A 20562-nucleotide genomic window follows, 5' to 3' on the forward strand; every position below is an offset into this window, starting at 1 on the left:
TAAATCTCCTTCCAAATTAGCATTTGCTCTGCACGCACACCTGCAAAAAGCTAATTTGGGGGAAGTGGCGGGGCGGAAACCAGACCTCCAACCCAGGCTGGCCTGGTCTGGAAGGGAGGCGGCTGACTCGAGTTAAACATTTCCAGGCAGAGAAATTCAATCTCCTTTTTCAAGGGGTTGGCATTTAACGTACTGTTTTTCTGTCCACCCTCCTCTTTTTGTAATCTCTTGGCTGCAGGCAGATGTTGATAGGACCCTCTTGCCAAGAGGCGAGTGCTGTTTGTTTGGCCGTGCATGCTGCTTATGAGTCCCAAAAGGAGTATTTGAACTTGTCACTGGATGTCTCTGGGGCTCCTTCTGGTCTCAGAGCTGTCAGCACAGGGGTGGGTGGTACAGGGTGGGCTGCAGAATTGTGTCCTAATTCCACAGCCCTGGCCTGGCCTAGGCTACTGTGCCGGCCCCACCTGCCCTAAGAGCCTTCCATGGAGTTTCTAGCTCCCTTTCTCCTTGCCTGCTGCCAAGAGGGCCCGCCTGATGACTTCAGGCTCCCGCAGAGTTCTCTTAAACAAACATCAGGAGAGCCAGGAACACACAGCTCAGTCTGGGGAACATTCTTCCCTTGGATGTGCAAGGGAAGCTTCGGGCTCCAGAAACTCTCTCTGCCCTCACAAAGGGCTCCTGGTGGGAGATGAGAGTCAAAGGCTAGTCAAGCCGGGCGGATCAAGGCAAGACATCCTGTCCTCCAACCTCCCCAGCACAATCTGCTCTGCCCTGGCTGGGAAGAAAGATGCTTAGAGAAAGGAAGCTGGTGCAGGAAGGTGTACTGGTTCATGTGCCACGGTGGCTGTCTTCTCATGTCAGAGGGCTTAGCATGTCAAGGAAATAGATTTAGCGTGTAAGATCCTCCAATGGTAGGACACGGGCCAAGGGTGGATGCTACAAAGAGATCAATCTGGGGCTCAATATAACCGTGAGTGAATGCTTAAAACAAATCAAAGACTGTGAGGGCTGCCAGAGAGGAAGTACGTTTCCAGTCCCTGCAGGGGTGCCAGCTCAGGAGGAACACCTGCCCTGGACTCGATGGGTCAGTCTGTTTCCCTAAGTTAACCACTTTCCCACAGCCCAAGGAGGAAGCAGCTCCATACTGCATACAGGTGGCCCGCCCACCCTGACACACGCAGACGATTGATTGGTCACCTGACCCAGGGTCTTGCAAACTACTGATGAGGCAGGGACCAATCAGATTCTCTGTCTCCCAGGCATTTCAGAGATTGAAAGGTCACGCAAGAGCAGACGCCCTGGCAGAGCAGGAAAGCAAGGCAGGCAGTTAGGGAGAATCCTTGGAAATTCCTAGGGGGCGGGATGGAGAGAGAGGGCACTGCTCCAGGCTCCCAGCCCTGGCGCCAGACCCCACGTGGCTGGCCTTGGACTTCTTGAGGTTGCCTTTGCGTCTTTACAAGCAGCCCTCCTTTGACCTGAGCGCCACCGTGTAAGCTCTGAAACACGAGCACACCCCTGGCAGGGAACCCTGCAGCGGAAGGCAGGGCCCTCTCTGGGGCTGGCCAGGCTGGGGGAAGGCTCGGCCACTGCCATTGGACCTGGCAGTCCTGAGGCTGTGAGGGGATGAAGCCCTAAGCCTTCCCCAAGACCTCTGCTCCCCACCCCCTAACCACGTACCTCCCTTCATCGCTGCTAGGCACAGTGGCCGGGTCTGTACCGTATGCCATGGAGAACAAAGTAAAAGCTCAGTCATGGCCAGGACTCAATATCCCAACAGGCAGAAGAGTGCCCGGTGGGCACACGCCCTCCCACACCCCACCCCCCGCCACTCCATGGTAAGGCACCTCCAGTACTGCCCACACCAACCAGACCCCACGCTTCCCAAACATTATTTTATTATTTGCAACCCATTTGAGACGACGTATTAATAAAGCCACCATTCCACTTACTAAGTACCCACTGTATACCAGGCCCTGCCGGGTGGCTTCCCTCATTCCCATTCCAAGATGAGGAACCCGAGGCTTGGGAAGATGAAGCAGTGTCCCTAAAGACCCCAGTGTGGGCTTCTCACAAGTTGTAAGTCTCTGACAGCTGCCTCTGAGTTGGGGAGCAAAGCGCTAGCAGATGCCACCTCCAAAAATGTCTCCTCGACAAGACTCACCGTGCTCCAAAGACTTTATCTCCTGCGGATCACTGACCCTGGACTTGTGCAAACTGGCACCTCTCCGGTGAGCCTTGTATTGCTCCAGTGCCCATTTGGTATTAGGCTAATATAAATGATGTTTCCTGAGCACCTACTATGCGCCAAGCACCACGCAAAGCCCTGTGCATGGGCCATCTCATTTAATCCCCACAAAACCCTACTAGATAGGAATAGCACCCCCAATTTACAGATGGAGAAACTGAGGCTCAGAGGGGTTAAGGAGCTGGGAACGACTTGCACCCAGGCAGTCTGGCTCCGTGGCCCCGGGCACTTGGTACACAGTCTCCAATGTCCCTACATTTAGGGCTCCAGGTCCGGGGACTTGCCTTAGTGTGAAGGCTCGCTCCCTGGGGCTGATACGGAATGAAACGGGGAGCCCGCAGCTACGCCCTAAACAACACCAGGTGCAGAGGCAGGCCAACCATGCCCTTCTGCTAAGTTCTTAGCTTCCCAGGCTGCCCATTCCCTACCCTGCTGTGAGGAGGTAGCATCTGCCTGCTGGGCACGCTGTGAATTCAGGTCATCTCCAGAGGGAAGCAGTCAGTGCTTTCCAGGGAGATGGCCAAGCGATGCAGCCCAGAAAACCTGACTCCTACGGGAAGGCTGAGAGAAGCCAGATGCTGTCTGGAGGGCCCAAAGCCCTCGCTGCTGCCGCTGACCGCGGTGCACTCAGCAATACCAGGGACAGGGCAGGAGGCAGAAGAGGGGGCCATCACAGCACGCGTCTATGCTGGCCCTCAGGGAAGCAGGCACACTGTGTGTGGGGTGCTCAAATCAAGCCCACGCAGGCCGCATACTCAGGAAGCCAACGGTCCAGGGGTCCTCCTGCAAGCCCGCCTGGGACAGGTATGATTTGGAAAAAAAAAAAAAAAAAAAGCTTAAACAGAGGGATGGGAAGGAGAGAAAGGAGGGGTCGTGATGACTTATGCCCAGGAGACTATGAAGGAACATGAGAGACAGCAAGAGTCCAGCTGCTCCTTGAAGATACAGAAGGAAGGAAAAGGGGAGACAGAAGGAACAACGGACAAAAGAGAAAGCCTAGCTCCTCCACAGGGGTCTAGAACAGGGCCTGGCCCATGGTAGGTGCTCAAGAAAACCTGCAAAATAATTAACTGGTAGCATCTACATCTAAGGCTTTCCTTTGAATCTCACAACACCTAGTGAGCGAGGGGCACACACAAACACACTGGCTGAAGGAATCAGCTCCCATTCTGCAGACAACAGCTTGCACATCTGCCTCCCAGCTTCCATTCCTCAGGATGAATACTCTCCCGGACCCTCCTTTGCCTAATACCCCACTATCAGCCAGTGCATTTCCCTGGAAGCTCACAACCCCTACCCCAACCTATTCTAAGGAAGGGCACATGATCTGCGCCTGCCAATCAGCGCATTCCTGGCTACTGGACTAAGTGATTGGCTCAGAGCTGTTGCATAATTAAAGCTAAGCCAATGAGAGTCAGTCCTGGGATTTTTGCTAGAAATACTGGGAATAAAGGACCCTCTACACTGGAATCCAAGAAAGATAAACGTTGCTTAGACTTGTTAGGGGTCATTTTTGCCACTAGAAAGGATAAAGCCCAAACAGATGAAAGGAAAGCTGGGAGATGACATCATCTGAGCGCCTGGATGCAGCTATGCTTGAAGCTTGACCTACCGCTGATCAATTCAGTTAGGGGGAGCTACTGATTTCCCTTTCTATGAGTCAGTTCCAGTAGTGTTTCTATCATTTGCAACTCAAATACTCCTGTGACTACATGACTCTCTGGGCAGGTAGTAGGAAACGAAGAAGTGTAAACAATACAGAGCTAGTTTTTTTTTCCTTAACAAATAGTTATCGAGCTCTAAGCATGAAACTCTCTGAGCCTCGGATGCCACCCTGAGAGCTGGTGATCATGCCTCCGTATCTCACAGGGTGAAAAGAGAGAGTAGCCAAACCCTCTTATGACCTCTGTTATGTTTAACATGTTAATGCCAAGAGAAGCAGGAAACCCACAGCGCTGGGAAAGACAGGCTGTGTCAGAGACCTTTGGAGCACACCACACCTGAGCCTCTGGCTGGACTTTGCAGAGCTGCCCCATGACCCTCACACTTTACAAGGACCCTGCCCAGCCCAGGGAGGCAGCCACAAGGAGCTCCCTACCAGGGCTGGGTCTGGACAGAAGGGGTGTGTCTGGCACCTTCAGGGACAGAGTCCCTTTGTTATTCCTCACTTCAGACTCTGCCACAGTTGAGGACGGACACAAGTGATGCTGCAGAGTCTGCTGCAGCAGGGACAGGAGAGTGGTGGCTACTGTGGGCTCCAGCTAGACTCCAGCTGGACTCGAGTTGAATCTTACCTCTTCTGCTTCCTGGCTCTACGGCCTGGGGCAAGTTTCTTAAACTCCCTGTGCCTCAGTGACTCCATCTGGAAAATGAGGTGATTAAATGTACCTAATGTATTTTGGTTGTTTAATGCAGGCAACCTTGCAAAGAGGGAGTGCTTAGATCAGGCTCCCCTGCATGATTTTCATGAGTGCATGTAAGTGACAAGAACCTTACAGTGTTTCAGTGACATGGGAGTGGGGGAGAAGCTAGGGTGCCTCTAAGTGCGCAACTACTCAGAACACTGGTTTGTCCACCTGGCAAACAGTAAGTCTCTGAAAAGAACCCAGAGAACAGAACCAGCAAGTCAGCCCAGGAAGCAGGAGGGAGGAACTGGCTTGGTGACAGCAAGAGGGTGGGGCTCTGGCCCACGGTCGTCAGGGTTGGCCGCAGACAGAAGCCCAGTCACCTTGGGGAGATGGTCACACAGGGACACATGGCCTTTGGGGGAAGTCACTGATGCCGACAGCAGGAAGAGAAGGGAGAGGAGCCGCTGGTCATTTCAAACACCCCTGCAGCTGCCCAAACACACAGTCAAACCTCCTCTAGCCAGGTCCCAGCTAGCTGCAAGGCCCGGTTAACTAGGATTCTGGCTTAGGTTGGAGGACAAAGAAGCAAACAATGAAGAGACTCCCTGACGCAATAGCTTCTTATTTTCTTACATGTGAGCAGGGGGAGCTGTAGGGTCAAGTACAACCACCTGTCCTAAGATGCTCAGCTTCTGAGTTAGGACCCGAAAGGTCTGCAGAAGCCTAAATTCCAAAAAGGGAGTTTTCCAGGCTCTGTCTGCCCCGCTGACCAAGGTGGGGAAGTAAAAGGGCATTTCAGGAAGTTTTCAATGACAGTGGAAACACAGAAAGAGTTTTTGGTGTCTAATTCTCTGAAAATGTCCTTGACTTTACGCACGACGAGGGGAGGACTATGTTTTGGGCAGGACCGTTTTATCTACGACTATACCCCTGATACTTAAGAAGGATTCTTGTCCAGACAAGTGCACCATAATTATTTGCAGAATAAACGAACAAAAGAACTTCGGGGGCTCTACCACGCTCAAAGATTCTGGAAACTGAAAGGTAAACTGTCCACTTGCTTATGGAGATACAATGACCAGGTGACACAACGGACAAGGGCCAGGAGTAAAACCCAATGGACTCATTATCTTAGGTCATCGGATCCGGGCCTGTGGCGGCCAGGCCTGAGAACGGGGTCCCGTGCAGGGGAGCAGGGCCAGCAGCGCCCAAGCCACATGCTCTATCTGTCCCACTTCTCTCTCTAATCTTTTGGCGGGTCCCAATTCCAGAAGGAAAGAGGGATATATTTACTGACCCCTCCAAACCCCAACAATTACTGGTGGGGCTGCAGGTGTTCTCCAGGTGCTGCCCTACCTGCCAGGTGAGGCTCCTCCAAAGGTGCGCCAATACATCTGCCAGATTCGATGTCTCCTAAGGTTCTTCCGGCTGAGAAATTCACGTCTGCGTGTTTCCTCCCGTTCGGAGCGTTTCCTGAAAGCCTACTGTGTGCTCCAGGCATACGGAGGGAGGCAGATGCGTAGGCGCCCTATGGCCCCTGCCCCCTCCGTGGGTCCAGTTCAGGAGGAAGGCCCCACGTGACGCTCAAGAAATGTTCCTGCAGGACCTGGTCTCCAGGTGACGCGCCCATGGCAAGGCAAGATTGTGCACAGAGGGGTTGGAATGAGCAGGAAAGGCTGTGCAGAAGCGGGCATGGGGCCAGGACAGGATGGAATTTGGACTTTGTACGGGGGTGGAGCCATAAGAGAAGAAGAAGGTGAGGGGTGGGAACGAGCTGGCTGGTTCACGGGACAGTCAGGAGACCCTGAGACCCTTAACAGGAGCCTGGAAAGCGGCCGACATTGTTTGCGGCTCCCAGCACCACACCCAGGCCGAGCAGGTACTCAACACCTGCCAGGTGGACGAAGCAGGAGCTTTGTTGGATCCAGGGAGAGGCTGAGGAAGGGTATCCTTCTGGTTCCAGTTAGGCGTTCTAGACAGAAAACCCCTCCAGAATGTAAGCGCCACGAGGGCAGAGCTGGCGTGGCTCAGCCTGTCAGCACCAGGCACCCAGTCGGGGTCCGATGAGTATTTATCCAGTGAGCGAATAAGTAAACAAATGGCAGATGTGATTTAATAAAGACATGCTCAGTTGGAATCTGGGTGGTGGGTCATCCAGGCCATCAGTCGATGCCCAGAGACGTAAATGAGCTGGAAGTGAGGGCAGGGCCATAAGGTCAATGCGATCAGCAAAGGTAGAGGGGGTCAGGAGTCAGGTAGGTGATGCCTTAACTTGTGGGAGGGCAGGGTCGGGGAGGGGATCACTTTCCATATGGCAAAAGCAGCTGAGTGTGGCTGGCAAAGCTGAGTGTCTGGAAGCCACTGGGGTACAGATAGGGAGACCAACTGTCCTGGTTTGCCTGGGACTGTGGGGTTTCCCAGGATGTGGGACTTTCAGTGCTGAAACCAGGAAAGTTCCAAGCTAACCAGGAGAGTCGGTTCCCCGAGGCACAGGTCTGCCCTCAGCAGCACTGAGGCGGTACCAGCCACCCTTGTAAGGTGCCTCCGAGCGTGCAAAGCACTTCTAGATCCAAGGGCTCGGGTAAAAAGCAACCACAAATCTGGGAGCTAAGCCAGGCTGGCACTACAGATCTCATTTCACGCAATAGGAAACTGGGGTTCAGAGGGGAATGACCTGCACGAGGAAGGCCCCACAGCGGATAAGTAGCACGGTCACGTCTGATCTGGCCTCCAGCTCCCCTGCTTTCTGTAAACATTGGGAAGACAGGTAATAGACAAGTGTTGTCTGTCGAGCACAGCTGTGGGCCGTGCCAACTTCCTCCGGGCTGATGGATGCCAGGGGAAGCAGCAGGGGCCCTGCCCCAAGAGGGGGCCCCAGGGAAATGGGCCCAACTGGCCCTCTGCTCTTCTGGCACAGGGTGGGCAGGCGGCCACCACCTGGGATGCTGGGAGAGAGGGTGGCGGTGAGGGTGCTGCTGGCCACCGCTCTGCTTGCCTCCCCGTAACATCCCCGTGATGGCCACCCCTCGGGTAAGGCCCGGATCCCCGAAGGCCCTTGGGAAAGGCAGCGGGGTCATCTCGCCACACTCCCAGCAGACCCTGGGTGTGGAAGGGTCTCGGCAGCTCTTGGCAGCTGGTGAGAGGACAGACCAGGGTACAGGGGGAAGGGGGAAGAGGGAAGGGGAGGGGGAGAGGGAGGAGAAGACAGAAAAGATTTGGGGGGAAAATTTAAGTGGAAGGAGCCTCCTAGAGCAGTTTTGCTCAGTGATTGGTTCCAAGCTGAAGCTGCATCAGCATCACCTTGAGGGGTCTGTTAAGACCCAGATGGCAGGGATCACCCCCAGTTTCTGATTCTGCAGGTGTGGGGCGGACTGAGAATTTGCCTTCCTCACAAGTTCTCAGGTGAGGCTGATTTGCTGGTCTTGGCACCCTAAGTTGAGAGCCCCTGGCCTGGTGCATGAAGTGGGGTGGTAGGGGCTGGGGTGGGGGACAAAGGCAGAAAGGTACCGAGGCACTACTGGAGGCTGGGAAGACCGCCAGGAGTAGAGATGGAACATGCTAGAGCCCGTGGTTCTCAAACTTCAGAGAAGACCAGAATCACCTGGGGGTGGAGGTGACGAGTTTAAAGTGCAGATTCCTGGGACCACTGCAGATATTTGACTGTCCAGGTCCGGTAGAGGGTCCAGGAACTTAAAAACCACACAAGCTCTGAGTGATTTTGACGCAGGCAGTCCAGAGACCACATGGAGAAGCACAGCAGCCTTAGACGAGCACAGTGGAAAAACACACCACAGGCTTCATGAGCTGTGATGGGCCACAGACACATCTGTGGTATCAAGCCCTGACTCAGGGCTGTCTGCACCATCTGATACAGTAGCCACTGGCCACATGTGGCCTTTCAAATAAAATTTGAGATTCAGTTTTGTGGTCATACTAGCTACATTTTAAATCCAATGGCTACCATATGGGACAGCACAGGCAGAGACTTCTATCAGACAGCTCTGGCCCAAAGAGATCACACTGTGCCTCCATTTCCCCTTCTGTAAAAAGGGGTTTCCCCCGGTCTCTCCCAGGGTACAAAAGAGAGGAAAGACTCCACCCAGGGCGGCCGTTTCTATCCACACTGAAGAAGGCAGTCCAGCTTGTGGGGGGGGGGGCAGGCATCCATGTCCACTCCAGAGCCCAGGAGGAAGGAGCCCACAGGGAATGCCAGGGATGGAAGTTTCCTTTCGGGTCAGCCACCCAGGCCCCTGGGCACCCCACCAAGGGGAGCTGAGAAAGTCCGCAGGGTACATAAAGTGACGGAAACAGTCCCCGTGGCTCCCGGCTGTACTGCGGACACGGCGAGAGATGCCAAGAGGAAGCAGAGACTGGCCACTCAGCTGACCACATCTGCTATGGGGACAGCATTCAAACCACCAACAAAAGGGATCCAAGTGGGGCAGGGAGGGGGCGGCCTGGGCTGGTGGGTTTGGTATCAAGTCTGAAGAATCAGGACGGTCAAGGGTGTGGTCTCCTGTGACTCCTCAGCACCCCAGCCCAGGACCTGGCCCCTCCGAGGAGCTCGAGAAGGAATACTGATTGAGTGAAAGGGTGAGTGAATGCTAGTGGCGGCCTGGGGCGCAGAGCAGGACATCCGAGCAAAGACAAAGCCTGACTCTGGCTGCTTTCTTACCACAGCACTGTCTTGTGAGAGCACGAGACAGAAATGCATGTGCCTCTAATAGATTCTGAGAATATGAGTGGCGTGGGGAGCGGGGTGAGCAGGGCAGGGAGAGATGGGGGCGGAGAACTGGATTCGAAAAGGAAGAGGTGGGATTTAACTAAGATGTCCATGGACCTCATCTCCACTTTGGGTCACCTGTGGGAGGGAAAAGGATGCTGCTAAGGATTATGTCAGGGCACGGGGGGTAAGCCAGAGTATGTGGCCTCCCTTGCTCCTTACTCTAAAATTAACCAGCCCCAGAAAGGTGAATAGCAGAGGTTCTCAAAGTCTGATCTGTGGAAACCCTGCATCAAAATCACCCAGGGCACTTGATAAAAATACAGATTCCCTGGCCCTTCCCCAGACCTACAGAGTCAAAACCTCAAGGGGGAGCCTGAGAATTTGCACACTAGCAATCACCCCAGACCGCTGTGATCCCCAAAGTCTGAGGCCCCCCTTCAAAAGGCAGGAGGGAGCTAGGGAAGAGATTGAAGAGAGAGAACGCCCAGCTTTGCCAAGACGTCCAAGTGCCTTTGTAAGTTTCCACATTTGACCCTGGAAACTACTCCACATGACACCTTGCAGTATGGTCCCTTCCTCTCTCTGGGCCTCAGTTCCCTCGCTTTGGAGGGGGACTGAATTGACCCCATCCTTGCTGAGACTTCCCTCTCAGGGCTCTGCATTCCAGGTTCCCAAATGGCCAGGGTCGAATCTTCCATCATGGGCCAGCCAGCCTCTTTGGATTCTGGCTGGGCCAGAGGCATGCGGTAAGTCTGCTGGAGCCAAGGGAGTAGCTCTGGGCCCCAGGGGCCCTCCCTCCCAACTGTCCCTGGCTGACTGGATGACAGCGTGCCAAAGATGAGAAAATCCCATGAGTCTGAGCATCACAGCCTCTGCCTGGTGCCCCACTGGTTCTCGGGGAGTTGTCAGCTGATGAATAAAACCACAAGGAAGAAGCAGTGGGGCAGGCAGCCAGCATGGCAGCTTGGAAAAGTCGCTTACTATACCCTGGGTAACCTCTTTAAGCCTCAACTGTCTGTCCAGTAAGATGGGGAGAATGCCAGCTGCCTTACAGGGGCTGGGAGAGATGAACAGGAACGCAGGTAACAAAGTGCTTGGCTCCTGGGCGGCCCTCAGTAAGTGACTCTTCATCATTAATAGGACCTTACCCAAAAGAAATAGGGATTCTTCCCTGCCCCGGGGAACACAGGACTTCAGAGTTAGGAGTGCACCAGCAAGGCTGAGCCGTAAGGTGAGGGAATAAAGCATACAGGAACTAGCAGCTGTTGTTTTTATTTCTCTCCAGGCCCCCAGGGAGAGCTTTCTGAAGCTTCTGTACAATTAAAAGGTACCGAACACAATGCCTGTGATAAAGTTACAGCCCAAACTAGTTGGGAGACCAAGCCAGCCTCCAAACCTGGGCGGCGACAAAAGACGAAGCTGTCAGCACCTGCAGATTGGCCACCGGGTGGTGGGTGTTCCCGAAGAGGTCCCCAACACCCAGAAGGACGCAATCAGAGGTTCGCCACCACTGAATCCACCAACTCCCCTTCTCCTTAGCCCAGGCTTAGCGTCACCCAGTTCAGGGCCAGGACACCAGGCGGGACACACATACCTGTCATACCTTTCTGGCTGTTAATTTCTTCCAAATTTGGGGCTGCGACAGCTAATGCCGTTTGGTGAGGGCTCTGAGGAACTGCCACAATCAGCGTCTTCTAACTGGCTTCTCTTGAAGGCATCCAAACAGCAGACAAGAGAAAGCCTGAAGTCCCCACCTTCAGGGTGGCTACCCCAAGGGGAACAGAAGGGGTGGTCTGTGTGAACAGGAGGCAATCCTGACTTTTCCCCTCCTGGACAGGCGCTCATCTGATGTGCTCAACACGAAACGCGTTTCCGGAGAGTAAATTCATAAAAAATAACTGCACACACCTGCACGCACACACCTTGTAACCACGGCTTGCCATCCTCTCTGGAGTGTTTACAGCCCTTAGTGACTCACAGCAAACACAGGATCCCCGTGGTGATCACTCTGGACAGCTTTCATGACACACTTGGTATGCTTATCTGCTGGGGCTAAAATCTGTACACACGCCAATGTGCCTGATTTTCCACTTTTGCCAACTGGCTGTGTCACAGGTGAGAAAGGCTAGAGCGGGGGCGTGTTTGCTACTTTTCCTTGGGCTATGCGTGCCCTGTGGCTCTTGAGATGATTGAAAAGGGAGTAAACTCTTCTTTCCCCAGAATGGCTGGAGGGCTCTAGCAAATCATCCAGTTGACTAAGTTGGAATATTACACAAAACATAAAGACCATTCTGGAAATTTCCTGATAACTCAGAAGGCCTTTCTGAGGACTTGGAAGGCTAGCACTCCTTCAAAGCCACCTGTCTCATCAAACCCAATATTTCAAACTTCAAATATTTAAAAAATTTTATACACACACACACACTCAAGTCCTTTGGACTCTGGATAAATGGGAATTTCCCCTCCCCCTCATGGCATAGGTAGGCAGCAGGCCCCATGGGTATGAAGGATGCTAACCATACAGATGACTGTCCAACAACTCTGAGGTGGGTAATATGATCCCATTTTAGAGATGGGTAAACTGAGGCTCGGGACATTAACTAACCTGCTTGGGGACACATAGCTAGTAAGCAGTAGAGCTGGTGAATTCAAACCAGGTTGTGTTTGATTCCAAACCTGGTGTCCTGCACTCACTGCCCCGGCAGAAGGAACTTTCAGTTCCCCTTTGTAAGCAGTCACACAGGGTGGAGGGGGCTGGGCCACAGGAAACCTCCCAAGGGAAACCAATCGGAAATATATTCAAGTGTAGTGACTTTCCTTCCTGATTGTCCAGAATAGCCAAGACCCCAATTATCTCTGTCCCACCACATTACTGAGGAGGCTCACACTAGACCCTCGTGGTCCTCGTGGGTGACTTTCCAAGAGCATCCCCGATTCCAACGGGGAGATTCAACCTCACACCAACCCAGCAGAAATCCTTTACAGAAGGGATAACTCAAAGCCGACCTAATGAGGAAATTGCTAAAGGCACAAAGATAAGCAAATGCTTGAGTTGCTTAAACCAAGGAATATCAAGGAGAGGACAAACTTCTTTTTTTAAGAGATAAAAATTTAAAGGAAAAATGGACCTGACACTTCACGTGAGTCTACTTTCTTAAGATCAAGACAAGGTCTTTTCACACTGCTTTGAGGTCTACAATCTGGGACCAAGTCCTGGCTGTGATACCTACTAGCTGTGTGATCTCAGTCAAGTTACTAATTTTCTGAGCACCAGTTTCCCCATCTGTGGATGAAATGAGCAACTGCATATCCCCCTGGGTTGCGGAAGGACTGACTGATGAAGACAAAGCTTGGCGTTTGGTCAGCACCAAGCCTGGCCCCCGGGAGGCCACAGGATGGAAGCCAGGACACAGAAACACAGGCCTGGTCCCCTCCTCCAGGGGATTTCATGTAAGCGGAAGGGGCAAGAGGAGACAAGAAATCGAATGGCTAATAAGGAGGGTAGTCTGGGTAGGCTTCAGATATGCCCAGTCTACGAAGATACTAATTTACCAACAACTTTTAAAAAATGACTTGGTCGGGAATTCCCTGGCGGTCCGGTGGTTTGAACTCGGCGCTCTCACTGCTGGGGGCCCGGGTTTGATTCGATCCCTGGTTGGGGAACTAAGATCCCACAAGTCACACTGCTAAAAAAAAAATGATTTGGTTCCTTTAGCCGACCGGCAATATCCTCTTGCCTTAGGGACTCAGCACCCACATACCTCACCTCATTCTCCTCTGACCACCTACCTAAATACTAAAAAGCACCCGCTCCCATCATGCTAACCCCTCACCTGGCTTTATTTTTTTGTGCATAGCATTTACCATCCCCTGACACATCCTGTGTGTCTCCTGTATGTACTGGAAATCTCCTCCCACAGAATATAAGCTCCATGGAAACAAGGGCTGCAGTTGTCTCGTTGCTGCTACATCCCTGGCAGCTACAACAGTGCCTGGCAGGGGTAGATGCTCAAGAAATGTAACTGGATGAAGGGACAGTCAAAGAGGGAATCCTTCATGTTCTCAGTCTCAGAAGGCTCAGCGATCACCTGAACACTCTGCGGGGGCTCTGGAAGAATCTCTCCTCCAGTGGCGTCACTCCCACCGCACCAACAGGGAGACTGAGTTAATGGAGTTTCTCAAGGTCAAACAGATTTGGGGCAGAACCAGGTGCAGACCGACACTGTGTCTAATTTCTGCATCTCCTGCTCTGTTCCCTAGTCCGGGTTCAAATGGTAACCTCCCCTGGAAGTGGCCCCACCCTGGAGGCCGGAGCCGTCACCAGCACAGGGTCTGTCACCCTGCCGATATCAGGACATCCCCCATGAGCAATGTCAAGGTGCCAAGCCTCCAACCCGCCAAGCAAGCACCTCTCTTTCCCCTTCCCCAGACCCCTGAAAGTGCCAATTTCCAGACACTGTCACCCAAAAGAGTACTCCTGCAGCTCCTTAAACCGAGCATCGCATTAGGCTAGGGACTAATGTGCTAAGATCCTGGGGTGAGTCACCTCACAGCCTGGCTAAAATGTTTATTTCAGCAATAATTTCAGCTTGTGGTTCCAAGCGCGAAGAGTTCCCACTGACCTCCCAGAGGAAGACCCCTCACGACAGCCAATGGCTTTGAGCACCTGTGTCCACGACACGCTGTCCTCAATGCCAGCCACCAAAGACCTTCTCAGAAACTACATTTGGTCTTTAAGAACCAGACGCCCAAAGAGGGTGAAGGGTGGTAGGGTAGAGAGAACTCAGAACTTTCTTGTTCTACTGCTGACTTGATCCAGTTTCACACCAGTGATGCCATCTGTAGATCAGGAAAGGAGATTTCCACTGCTCTCTGCCCCAAAGGGACACCAAGAGGGCCACTGGAGTAAGAACCACCCCCAGACCTCAGAGACAGGCATTTCTCAGCTACACCATGTCATCAGGATATTGTTATTATGAATACACAGTGGAGTCTATATAGACACAAAGTAAACCTATTTATCTCCAGCCAGCCCTCTTCTACCTGTGTACATAATAACAGCCTCCATTGGCCCAACAGTCAGCCTTGGATCACTGAAGTATTTTAAAGACAAGACAAATGTCATCTCAACACAGTTCAGGAGGGTGGAGATGGAGCAGACAGCGTCACATCCTCATGGGAAACTGAGTCAATGGGGGCACTAACAGGTGCCCCACAAGTAACGCTGATGACTTAAATCCATTGGCATCAACTATGACCCAGGCAAGGTGCTTTGCAGACATGAGCTTTTTTTTTTTTCTTTTTTTAACATCTTTATTGGAGTATAATTGCTTTACATTGCTGTGTTAGTTTCTGCTGTATAACAAAGTGAATCAGTTATACATATACATATATCCCCGTTATCTCCTCCCTCTTGTGCCTCCCTCCCACCCTCCCTATCCCACCCCTCTAGGTGGTCACAGAGCACCGAGCTGATCTCCATTTGCTATGCAGCTGCTTCCCACTAGCTATCTATTTTACATTTGGTGGTATATATAAGTCTATGCCACTCTCTCACTTCGTCCCAGCTTACCCTTCCCCCTCCCCGTGTCCTCAAGTCCATTCTCTACATCTGTGTCTTTATTCCTGTCCTGCCCCTAGGTTCTTCATAACCATTTTTTTTTTTTAGATTCCATATATATGTGTTAGCACACGGTATTTGTTTTTCTCTTTCTGACTTACTTCACTCTGTATGACAGACTCTAGGTCCATCCACCTCACTACAAATAACTCAAGTTCGCTTCTTTTTATGGCTGAGCAATATTCCATTGTATATACATGCCACGTCTTCTTTATCCATTCATCCAGACATGAGCTTTTGAATGATCAAAATGGTAGTCGAGATTATTAATATCTCCACTTTACAGATGGGTAAACTGGGTCTCAAAAAGATCAAGCAACTTGCCCAAGCCCTCCCATTTGCTTCTTCTTTGCATCTTTGCTCTGTTTCACACCAAGCTGTCTTGGTCTCTAACTGCTCTGTGCAACAGGGGAGGAGGTGGGACTGTCTCCAGCAGACCCAGCCCCTAAGCCAACCACCCAGGGACTCAAGCTCCTTCCAGGCCTCAGGGTCCCTCTTCCAGACCCTTGGTGACCCAAGACCTCAGTTGTTCCAGGACACCAGTGGCAGCTCAGCTAATCAGAGCCAGCTGGTTGGTGGTCCCAGCCCCTGTGGCTAGAACCCTTGACGCTCAGGATTCCATCTCCTGGGGAAACCAATACAGGCAGTCTGGAATTAGGGAGCCTGGCAGTTGGCTTTTTTCTCATAGGAAAGAAATAATTATTAGGTAAATAAGCCTGGTGTTTCCCAGTTGGTAAGCTTCCTGCCTGGGAGAGGCATTCTGGTGTCAATCCACAGACAAAATTTGAAATTCCAGTACCATGGCTTCAGGGCTTTGGGGCTTGGGCAAGTCCCTTAAACTCCGGCCTTTTCTGACCTCATCTTCCTGGAGATAACACAGCCTCACTGCCAGGGTGGTGATAAGATTTTAAGACACCGCATGTAAATTACTGGAACACATTGGGTGCTCAAGAAATAATGAATAATCAGGTGGTCCCCCCCCTCCGTTTTTCCTGGAAAAAGTATTCAAACTTGAAACTGATGATGACAGACCCTTCTCGGAAGCCCTTCCACTTTCCTACTGTGGAATCTTGAGGATCCAGGGGTTCCTGTGCCCCACCCTCCATGACCTAACTTGAGCGGGGAGGGACCAGCTGAGACCGGAATGGAATGGAACGGGCGCATCCACTCGGAACATTTTAACACTCAAACGGGGCTCTCCGCTTGGTCTCCGCTTGGGGCGGATTAGCCAACGATGCACAATTAGACCACTGCATTTGTCTCCTCCGCGGCGATTTCTCTTTCTGCCTTAGTCGTTCAAGTGTACGAGAAACCTCTTTGCAAATGAGAGCCCTCACTTTCCTCTACGCGGGGTGGCGGGAAGGCTCCCCTCGGCACTTTGTGGGGCTGCCAGGTGGGTTACAGGTGCGGTCACAGGGGGCCTCCCCAACTTCGCGCGAGGCTGGCCCCTTTCCCACGCTTCCCAGATCAGGCGCGGGAAATGGCCCAAACCTGGGTCTCCAAGCGCCGCGGGATCGCACAGCTTCTGCAGGCTTGGCCTTGACCTCCCTCTGCAACTCTCTAGGGGGCTCTTGCCGGAAAGCCGCGGAGCCCCACAACCCCTGCCCTCATGCTTAAGACTAACTCCGCGTCCCGAACGTCTCCCCCTGCACCCCGTCCGGTGCTCTGGGTCAAGGGCGCGGCGAGAACTTTGCCACGAGCGGCGGCCCCATCCCGGCCGGGAGCGCCCCCGCGCGCCCGGCCCCGGCCCTCCCCCGGCCTGCGGCCGCGCCACCCTCCCCTCCCGGCGCCCACCTACCCGGCTGGCTGCAGTCGCCATCCGCTCGAACGGAGGGCGCCCCGGCGCCGGGCCGATCGCCGGGCCCCGCCGCGTCCGCACCCGGCTCGCAGGCTGCCGGTCCCGGGGGGCGCGCAGGCCCGGCCCCCGGCCCGCAGGAAGGCGCCGGCTCGCCCTGAGCCGCAAGCTGGCGGACGCGCTCCCAGGTGCCAGAGTCGGCCGCCCGCATGCCGCGTGCCCGAGGGGCGCTGCCCGCGGCGGCGCGGGGGGCTCCGACGGCGGGCGCCGGGCTCACAGCCCCCGGGGTCGCCGCCGCATCGGGGCGCAGCCGAGCGCCGGCCCCGCCGCCCGCCCGCGCGCGCGCGCCGGCCCTGGTCTCTCCGTCTCGCCGGACGCCAGGAGGTCCACAGCAGCCGCACACGAAGAATTCGGCCGCCGAGCCTCTCACGTGGGAACGACTCTCACTCGCGCGGCTCCTCCTCCCGCTCCTTCCGGGCTGGCGAGGGCCGCCGCTCGCCCCGCCCCCGGCCCCGCCCCCGGCCCCGCCCCCGGCCCCTCCGAGGCGCCCAGACTCGCCCCAAGGCCCGGGGGAGGGCCGCGTCGCCCCTTTGTAAGCCCGGCCCTGGCCGCTGGGTGCATCCCCAGCATGGTCATTCCTGGAGAAACTCAGGGTTAGAAAGATGGCCAGTGTCACAGGGGTCGGGAGTGACAGGCCTGAATCCAGGTCTTTGAAAACCGCAAGTGTGTGCATCAAGGGGACAGCTGCCTGGTACCCCAGTTTGCATGTGTCTCTCCACTCTTCTGATACCCTTGGGACAGCCTTGCTAAAGAGCTGAAGCCCCAGCAAGTGGCCGGGAGAGGGCGGAAAGAGCGGGCAGGAAAAGGGGTGGGAGCTCTGGGACATCTCCTTCACTCACCTGTACTGTGTGACCAGTCCTTCTTTAAGTGCATACAGTACTGAGCGCAATGGCTGGTCCAGTGGGGAGGAAAACTGATATATGGTCCATACCTATGAGGAAGTTGTAAACCGGTGCAGGGCACTTCCTCCGTCTCAGCTTCCCCATCTATAAAATGGGGCATCAGGACTTCCCACCCTGTCCACCCTCAGTGCTACTTCTGAGCACCCCTCTGGGCAGCCATGTGGCAGGTGAGGTGGTTCCCAGGAGAGGTCAGGAGCTGGGCGCCCCGAGTGGGTGGGTGGGGCAGTTATTAGGCCAGTCAAGCCCTGTAGGAATTGGTTCCTTGGAGGGTCTGCAAATCAGAGCCACCCACTGCAGTGGGTGCTCCCGTGGCTGACAGAGCTTGCTGTATAGTGAGTTTGCAGCTCTGAACCCCCTTTGATTTGGGGATTACCATGTTCTTTAGAAGGACTAATTATCTCCCCACAGCCCTGGAAGGCAGGTCCGGTTTTCCCCCGTGGTAGACATGGGAAGGCGAGGCTACGTGGCTAGGTAAGGAATCACACACTTTCCGTGGTGTCCTCAGTTTCCCCTTCCAGACAGCATGCACCCCACCCCTTCTAGGCCTGGCTCAGTCACCTATGGCTCCCACTGGCCCAGGCCTGAGCTCTGGGAACTTCTAGGTACTGGCATATGGCTCTCCAGCCATTGGTGGGAACCAGATTACTTCCCCCCCTCCCCCACCCAATCTCTAAAACCTTCTGCAGGTCACTTTCCTGACTGGGTGAGGAGCCCTGCATCTGAGCAACCACGATGGCCTGGCCAACATCCACCATGGCCTTCCCAGGTTCCACCCCACCCCCTCCCTTCCTTGCCCTCCCAATGACTGGGACACTAGCCCAGCTGTGGAAGGCCACAGGGCTGCCTCAGACCCCCTCCCCCTGTCGAACTGGACCCCCCCAACTGCCCCGTGGAGGGCTGACAGGTACGCCAAACGCTGGTGGTGCTCGCGGCTCGGGAAGAAAACCACCCATGGGGTTAAACACCCATACAGCTCTGGGAGAAGGAAACTGACCCCACACCAAGTGATAGGAGATGCTAGGAATCCCCCAAGTCCTCTGCCTTTGCTGGGAAAACCATCAGAACAGAACAAAAGAAAGATCGCTCTGAGCCCTCATGGGAGAAGAAGCTGGGAGTGCCCTTGCATTCTGGAGACCTCTGGTCCAGGAGACTCTGTTTTGGATGCCTTCAGGGATGCAACAGGGACACGACTGAGTGAGGTGGGCAGTGCAGGGACTGCTGTGGTCTGTTTCACAGGGCATTTAGGTTGTATTCTTTTTACTTAGAAATTCTTTGCGTATTAAACTTGTAGGGAGGCTCTTCGCTTCCCCAAAGAAACATGCTCTTTCCCATATTTCTTGAAGTACGTGGAACTCTTGGTCAGCCACCTAGTTTCCCACTTTTGATAGAAACATTCACTGTCCCGTTAACTCCGTAACGAGAAAACAGCAGGGCAAGCACAAATATGTAGCACCTGCCACTTGGATTCAACGTCAGGGAGACCTTAGGAGTGATGGGGACTGCGGCAAACAAGAGGCCACCAGCCCCTGTAGCGGGGGCAGTAGATTGCTGTCATACAGGAACTTGGCTCTAGTGTTACTAGAGGTTCTGGATTTTTTTTTGGAGCTACTAGGAATATGAATTTTTTTAAAAAAACTTATTTAATTTATTTATTTTTGGCTGCGTTGGGTTTTCATTGATGCATGCAGGCTTTCTCCAGTTGTGGCTAGCGGGGGCTACTCTTCGTTGCGGTGCACAGGCTTCTCCTTGCGGTGGCTTCTCTTGTTGTGGGGCACGGGCTCTAGGTGCACAGGCTTCAGTAGTTGTGGCTCGTGGGCTCTAGAGTGCATGCTCAGTAGTTCTAGTGCACAGGCTTCAGTAGCTGTGGCACGTGGCTCAGTACTTGTGGCTCGCGGGCTCTAGAGCGTAGGCTCAGTAGTTGTGGCGCACGGGTTTAGTTGCTCTGTGGCATGTGGGATCTTCCCGGACCAGGGCTCGAACCCGTGTCCCCTGCATTGGCAGGCGGATTCTCAACCACTGCGCCACCAGGAAAGCCAGGAATATGAATTTTTATGTGAAGTCTAAATTTGAAATGTTGGCAACTTTTTAAAACCTAAGAAGAAAGAGGAGAGGGAGGAGAAAGAATAACAAAGGAAATATGTCTAGAAGTCTCTATTTGGCCTGTTGGTCCTCTCTGCAACCTCTCAGGAGTCTGCACGTGTTTTCTACTGATGTTTCAATGATCCAAGCTGTTTCTCAAGCCCCCAGCCCTGGGGAAATTCTGCTGCTCTCCTTTCTAGGCCAAGTTTGGCCTGACTCTGTGTGTGTGTGTGTGTGTGTGTGTGTGTGTGTGTGTGTGTGTGTTTTCCCCACACTCAGGGCCAGGAATTCACATGGCAGTTGGACACACCTGCCCTTGCTTCCTGGGGTTTTCAGACTGCCCAGGCCTCCCCATTTGGCTTCAGCGTCTCTGTCTCCCTCCCTCTCTCTCTGTCCACAGCTCTGCAGGCCCACCTCTGACAGCAGCAGCCTGCAGCCTTCCAGAAAACCATCCGCCTTGGGTGGGAAGTCTTTCCTCCTGGAGGTATGTTTCTGATTCTGAGGACACCCTGGGCCTACGAGATGTTTCTGCTCAGCTCTGCAACAGGAGATGCAACAGCCGGGAAGCGACGGCCCATTTTCTGCTCTGAGCAGCTTGGGCAGGCCCTCTAGGAATGGCAGCTCCAGGGTGGTTTTCATCGGAGACTAGAAGCCCAGGTTGGCTTCTGAACGTGCAGCCTTGCAGAAGGGCCCTACGCTGGGGTTAATGTCGTTGCCTTGAAATTCTTAATTATCTTTGAACTAAGGGCCTCACATGTTCATTTTGCATTGGGATCCGCAAATTATG

The 20562-nt window shown here is 53.8% G+C and overlaps 1 protein-coding gene across 3 annotated transcripts in view; it reads right to left on the bottom strand.

The window, feature by feature from the left end:
- KAZN (kazrin, periplakin interacting protein) overlaps positions 1–20562 on the bottom strand; it is a gene marked incomplete at its 3' end in the record, with an annotated part of 474913 nt that overhangs the window by 143942 nt on the left and 310409 nt on the right. Inside the window, exon 1 of one of the 3 annotated variants that reach the window (XM_081255921.1) lies at positions 16738–17184. The exons of the other annotated variants lie outside the window; for them this stretch is intronic. Coding sequence (XP_081112047.1) covers positions 16738–16945 — 208 coding nt within the window. The 5' untranslated portion in view covers positions 16946–17184. Of the gene's footprint in view, positions 1–16737; positions 17185–20562 lie in introns of those variants that run through there. 3 annotated transcript variants of the gene reach the window in all.

This window comes from Mesoplodon bidens (assembly GCF_964165515.1).
Source record: "Mesoplodon bidens genome assembly, chromosome: 2".
Classification (NCBI taxonomy): Eukaryota; Metazoa; Chordata; class Mammalia; order Artiodactyla; family Ziphiidae; genus Mesoplodon; species Mesoplodon bidens.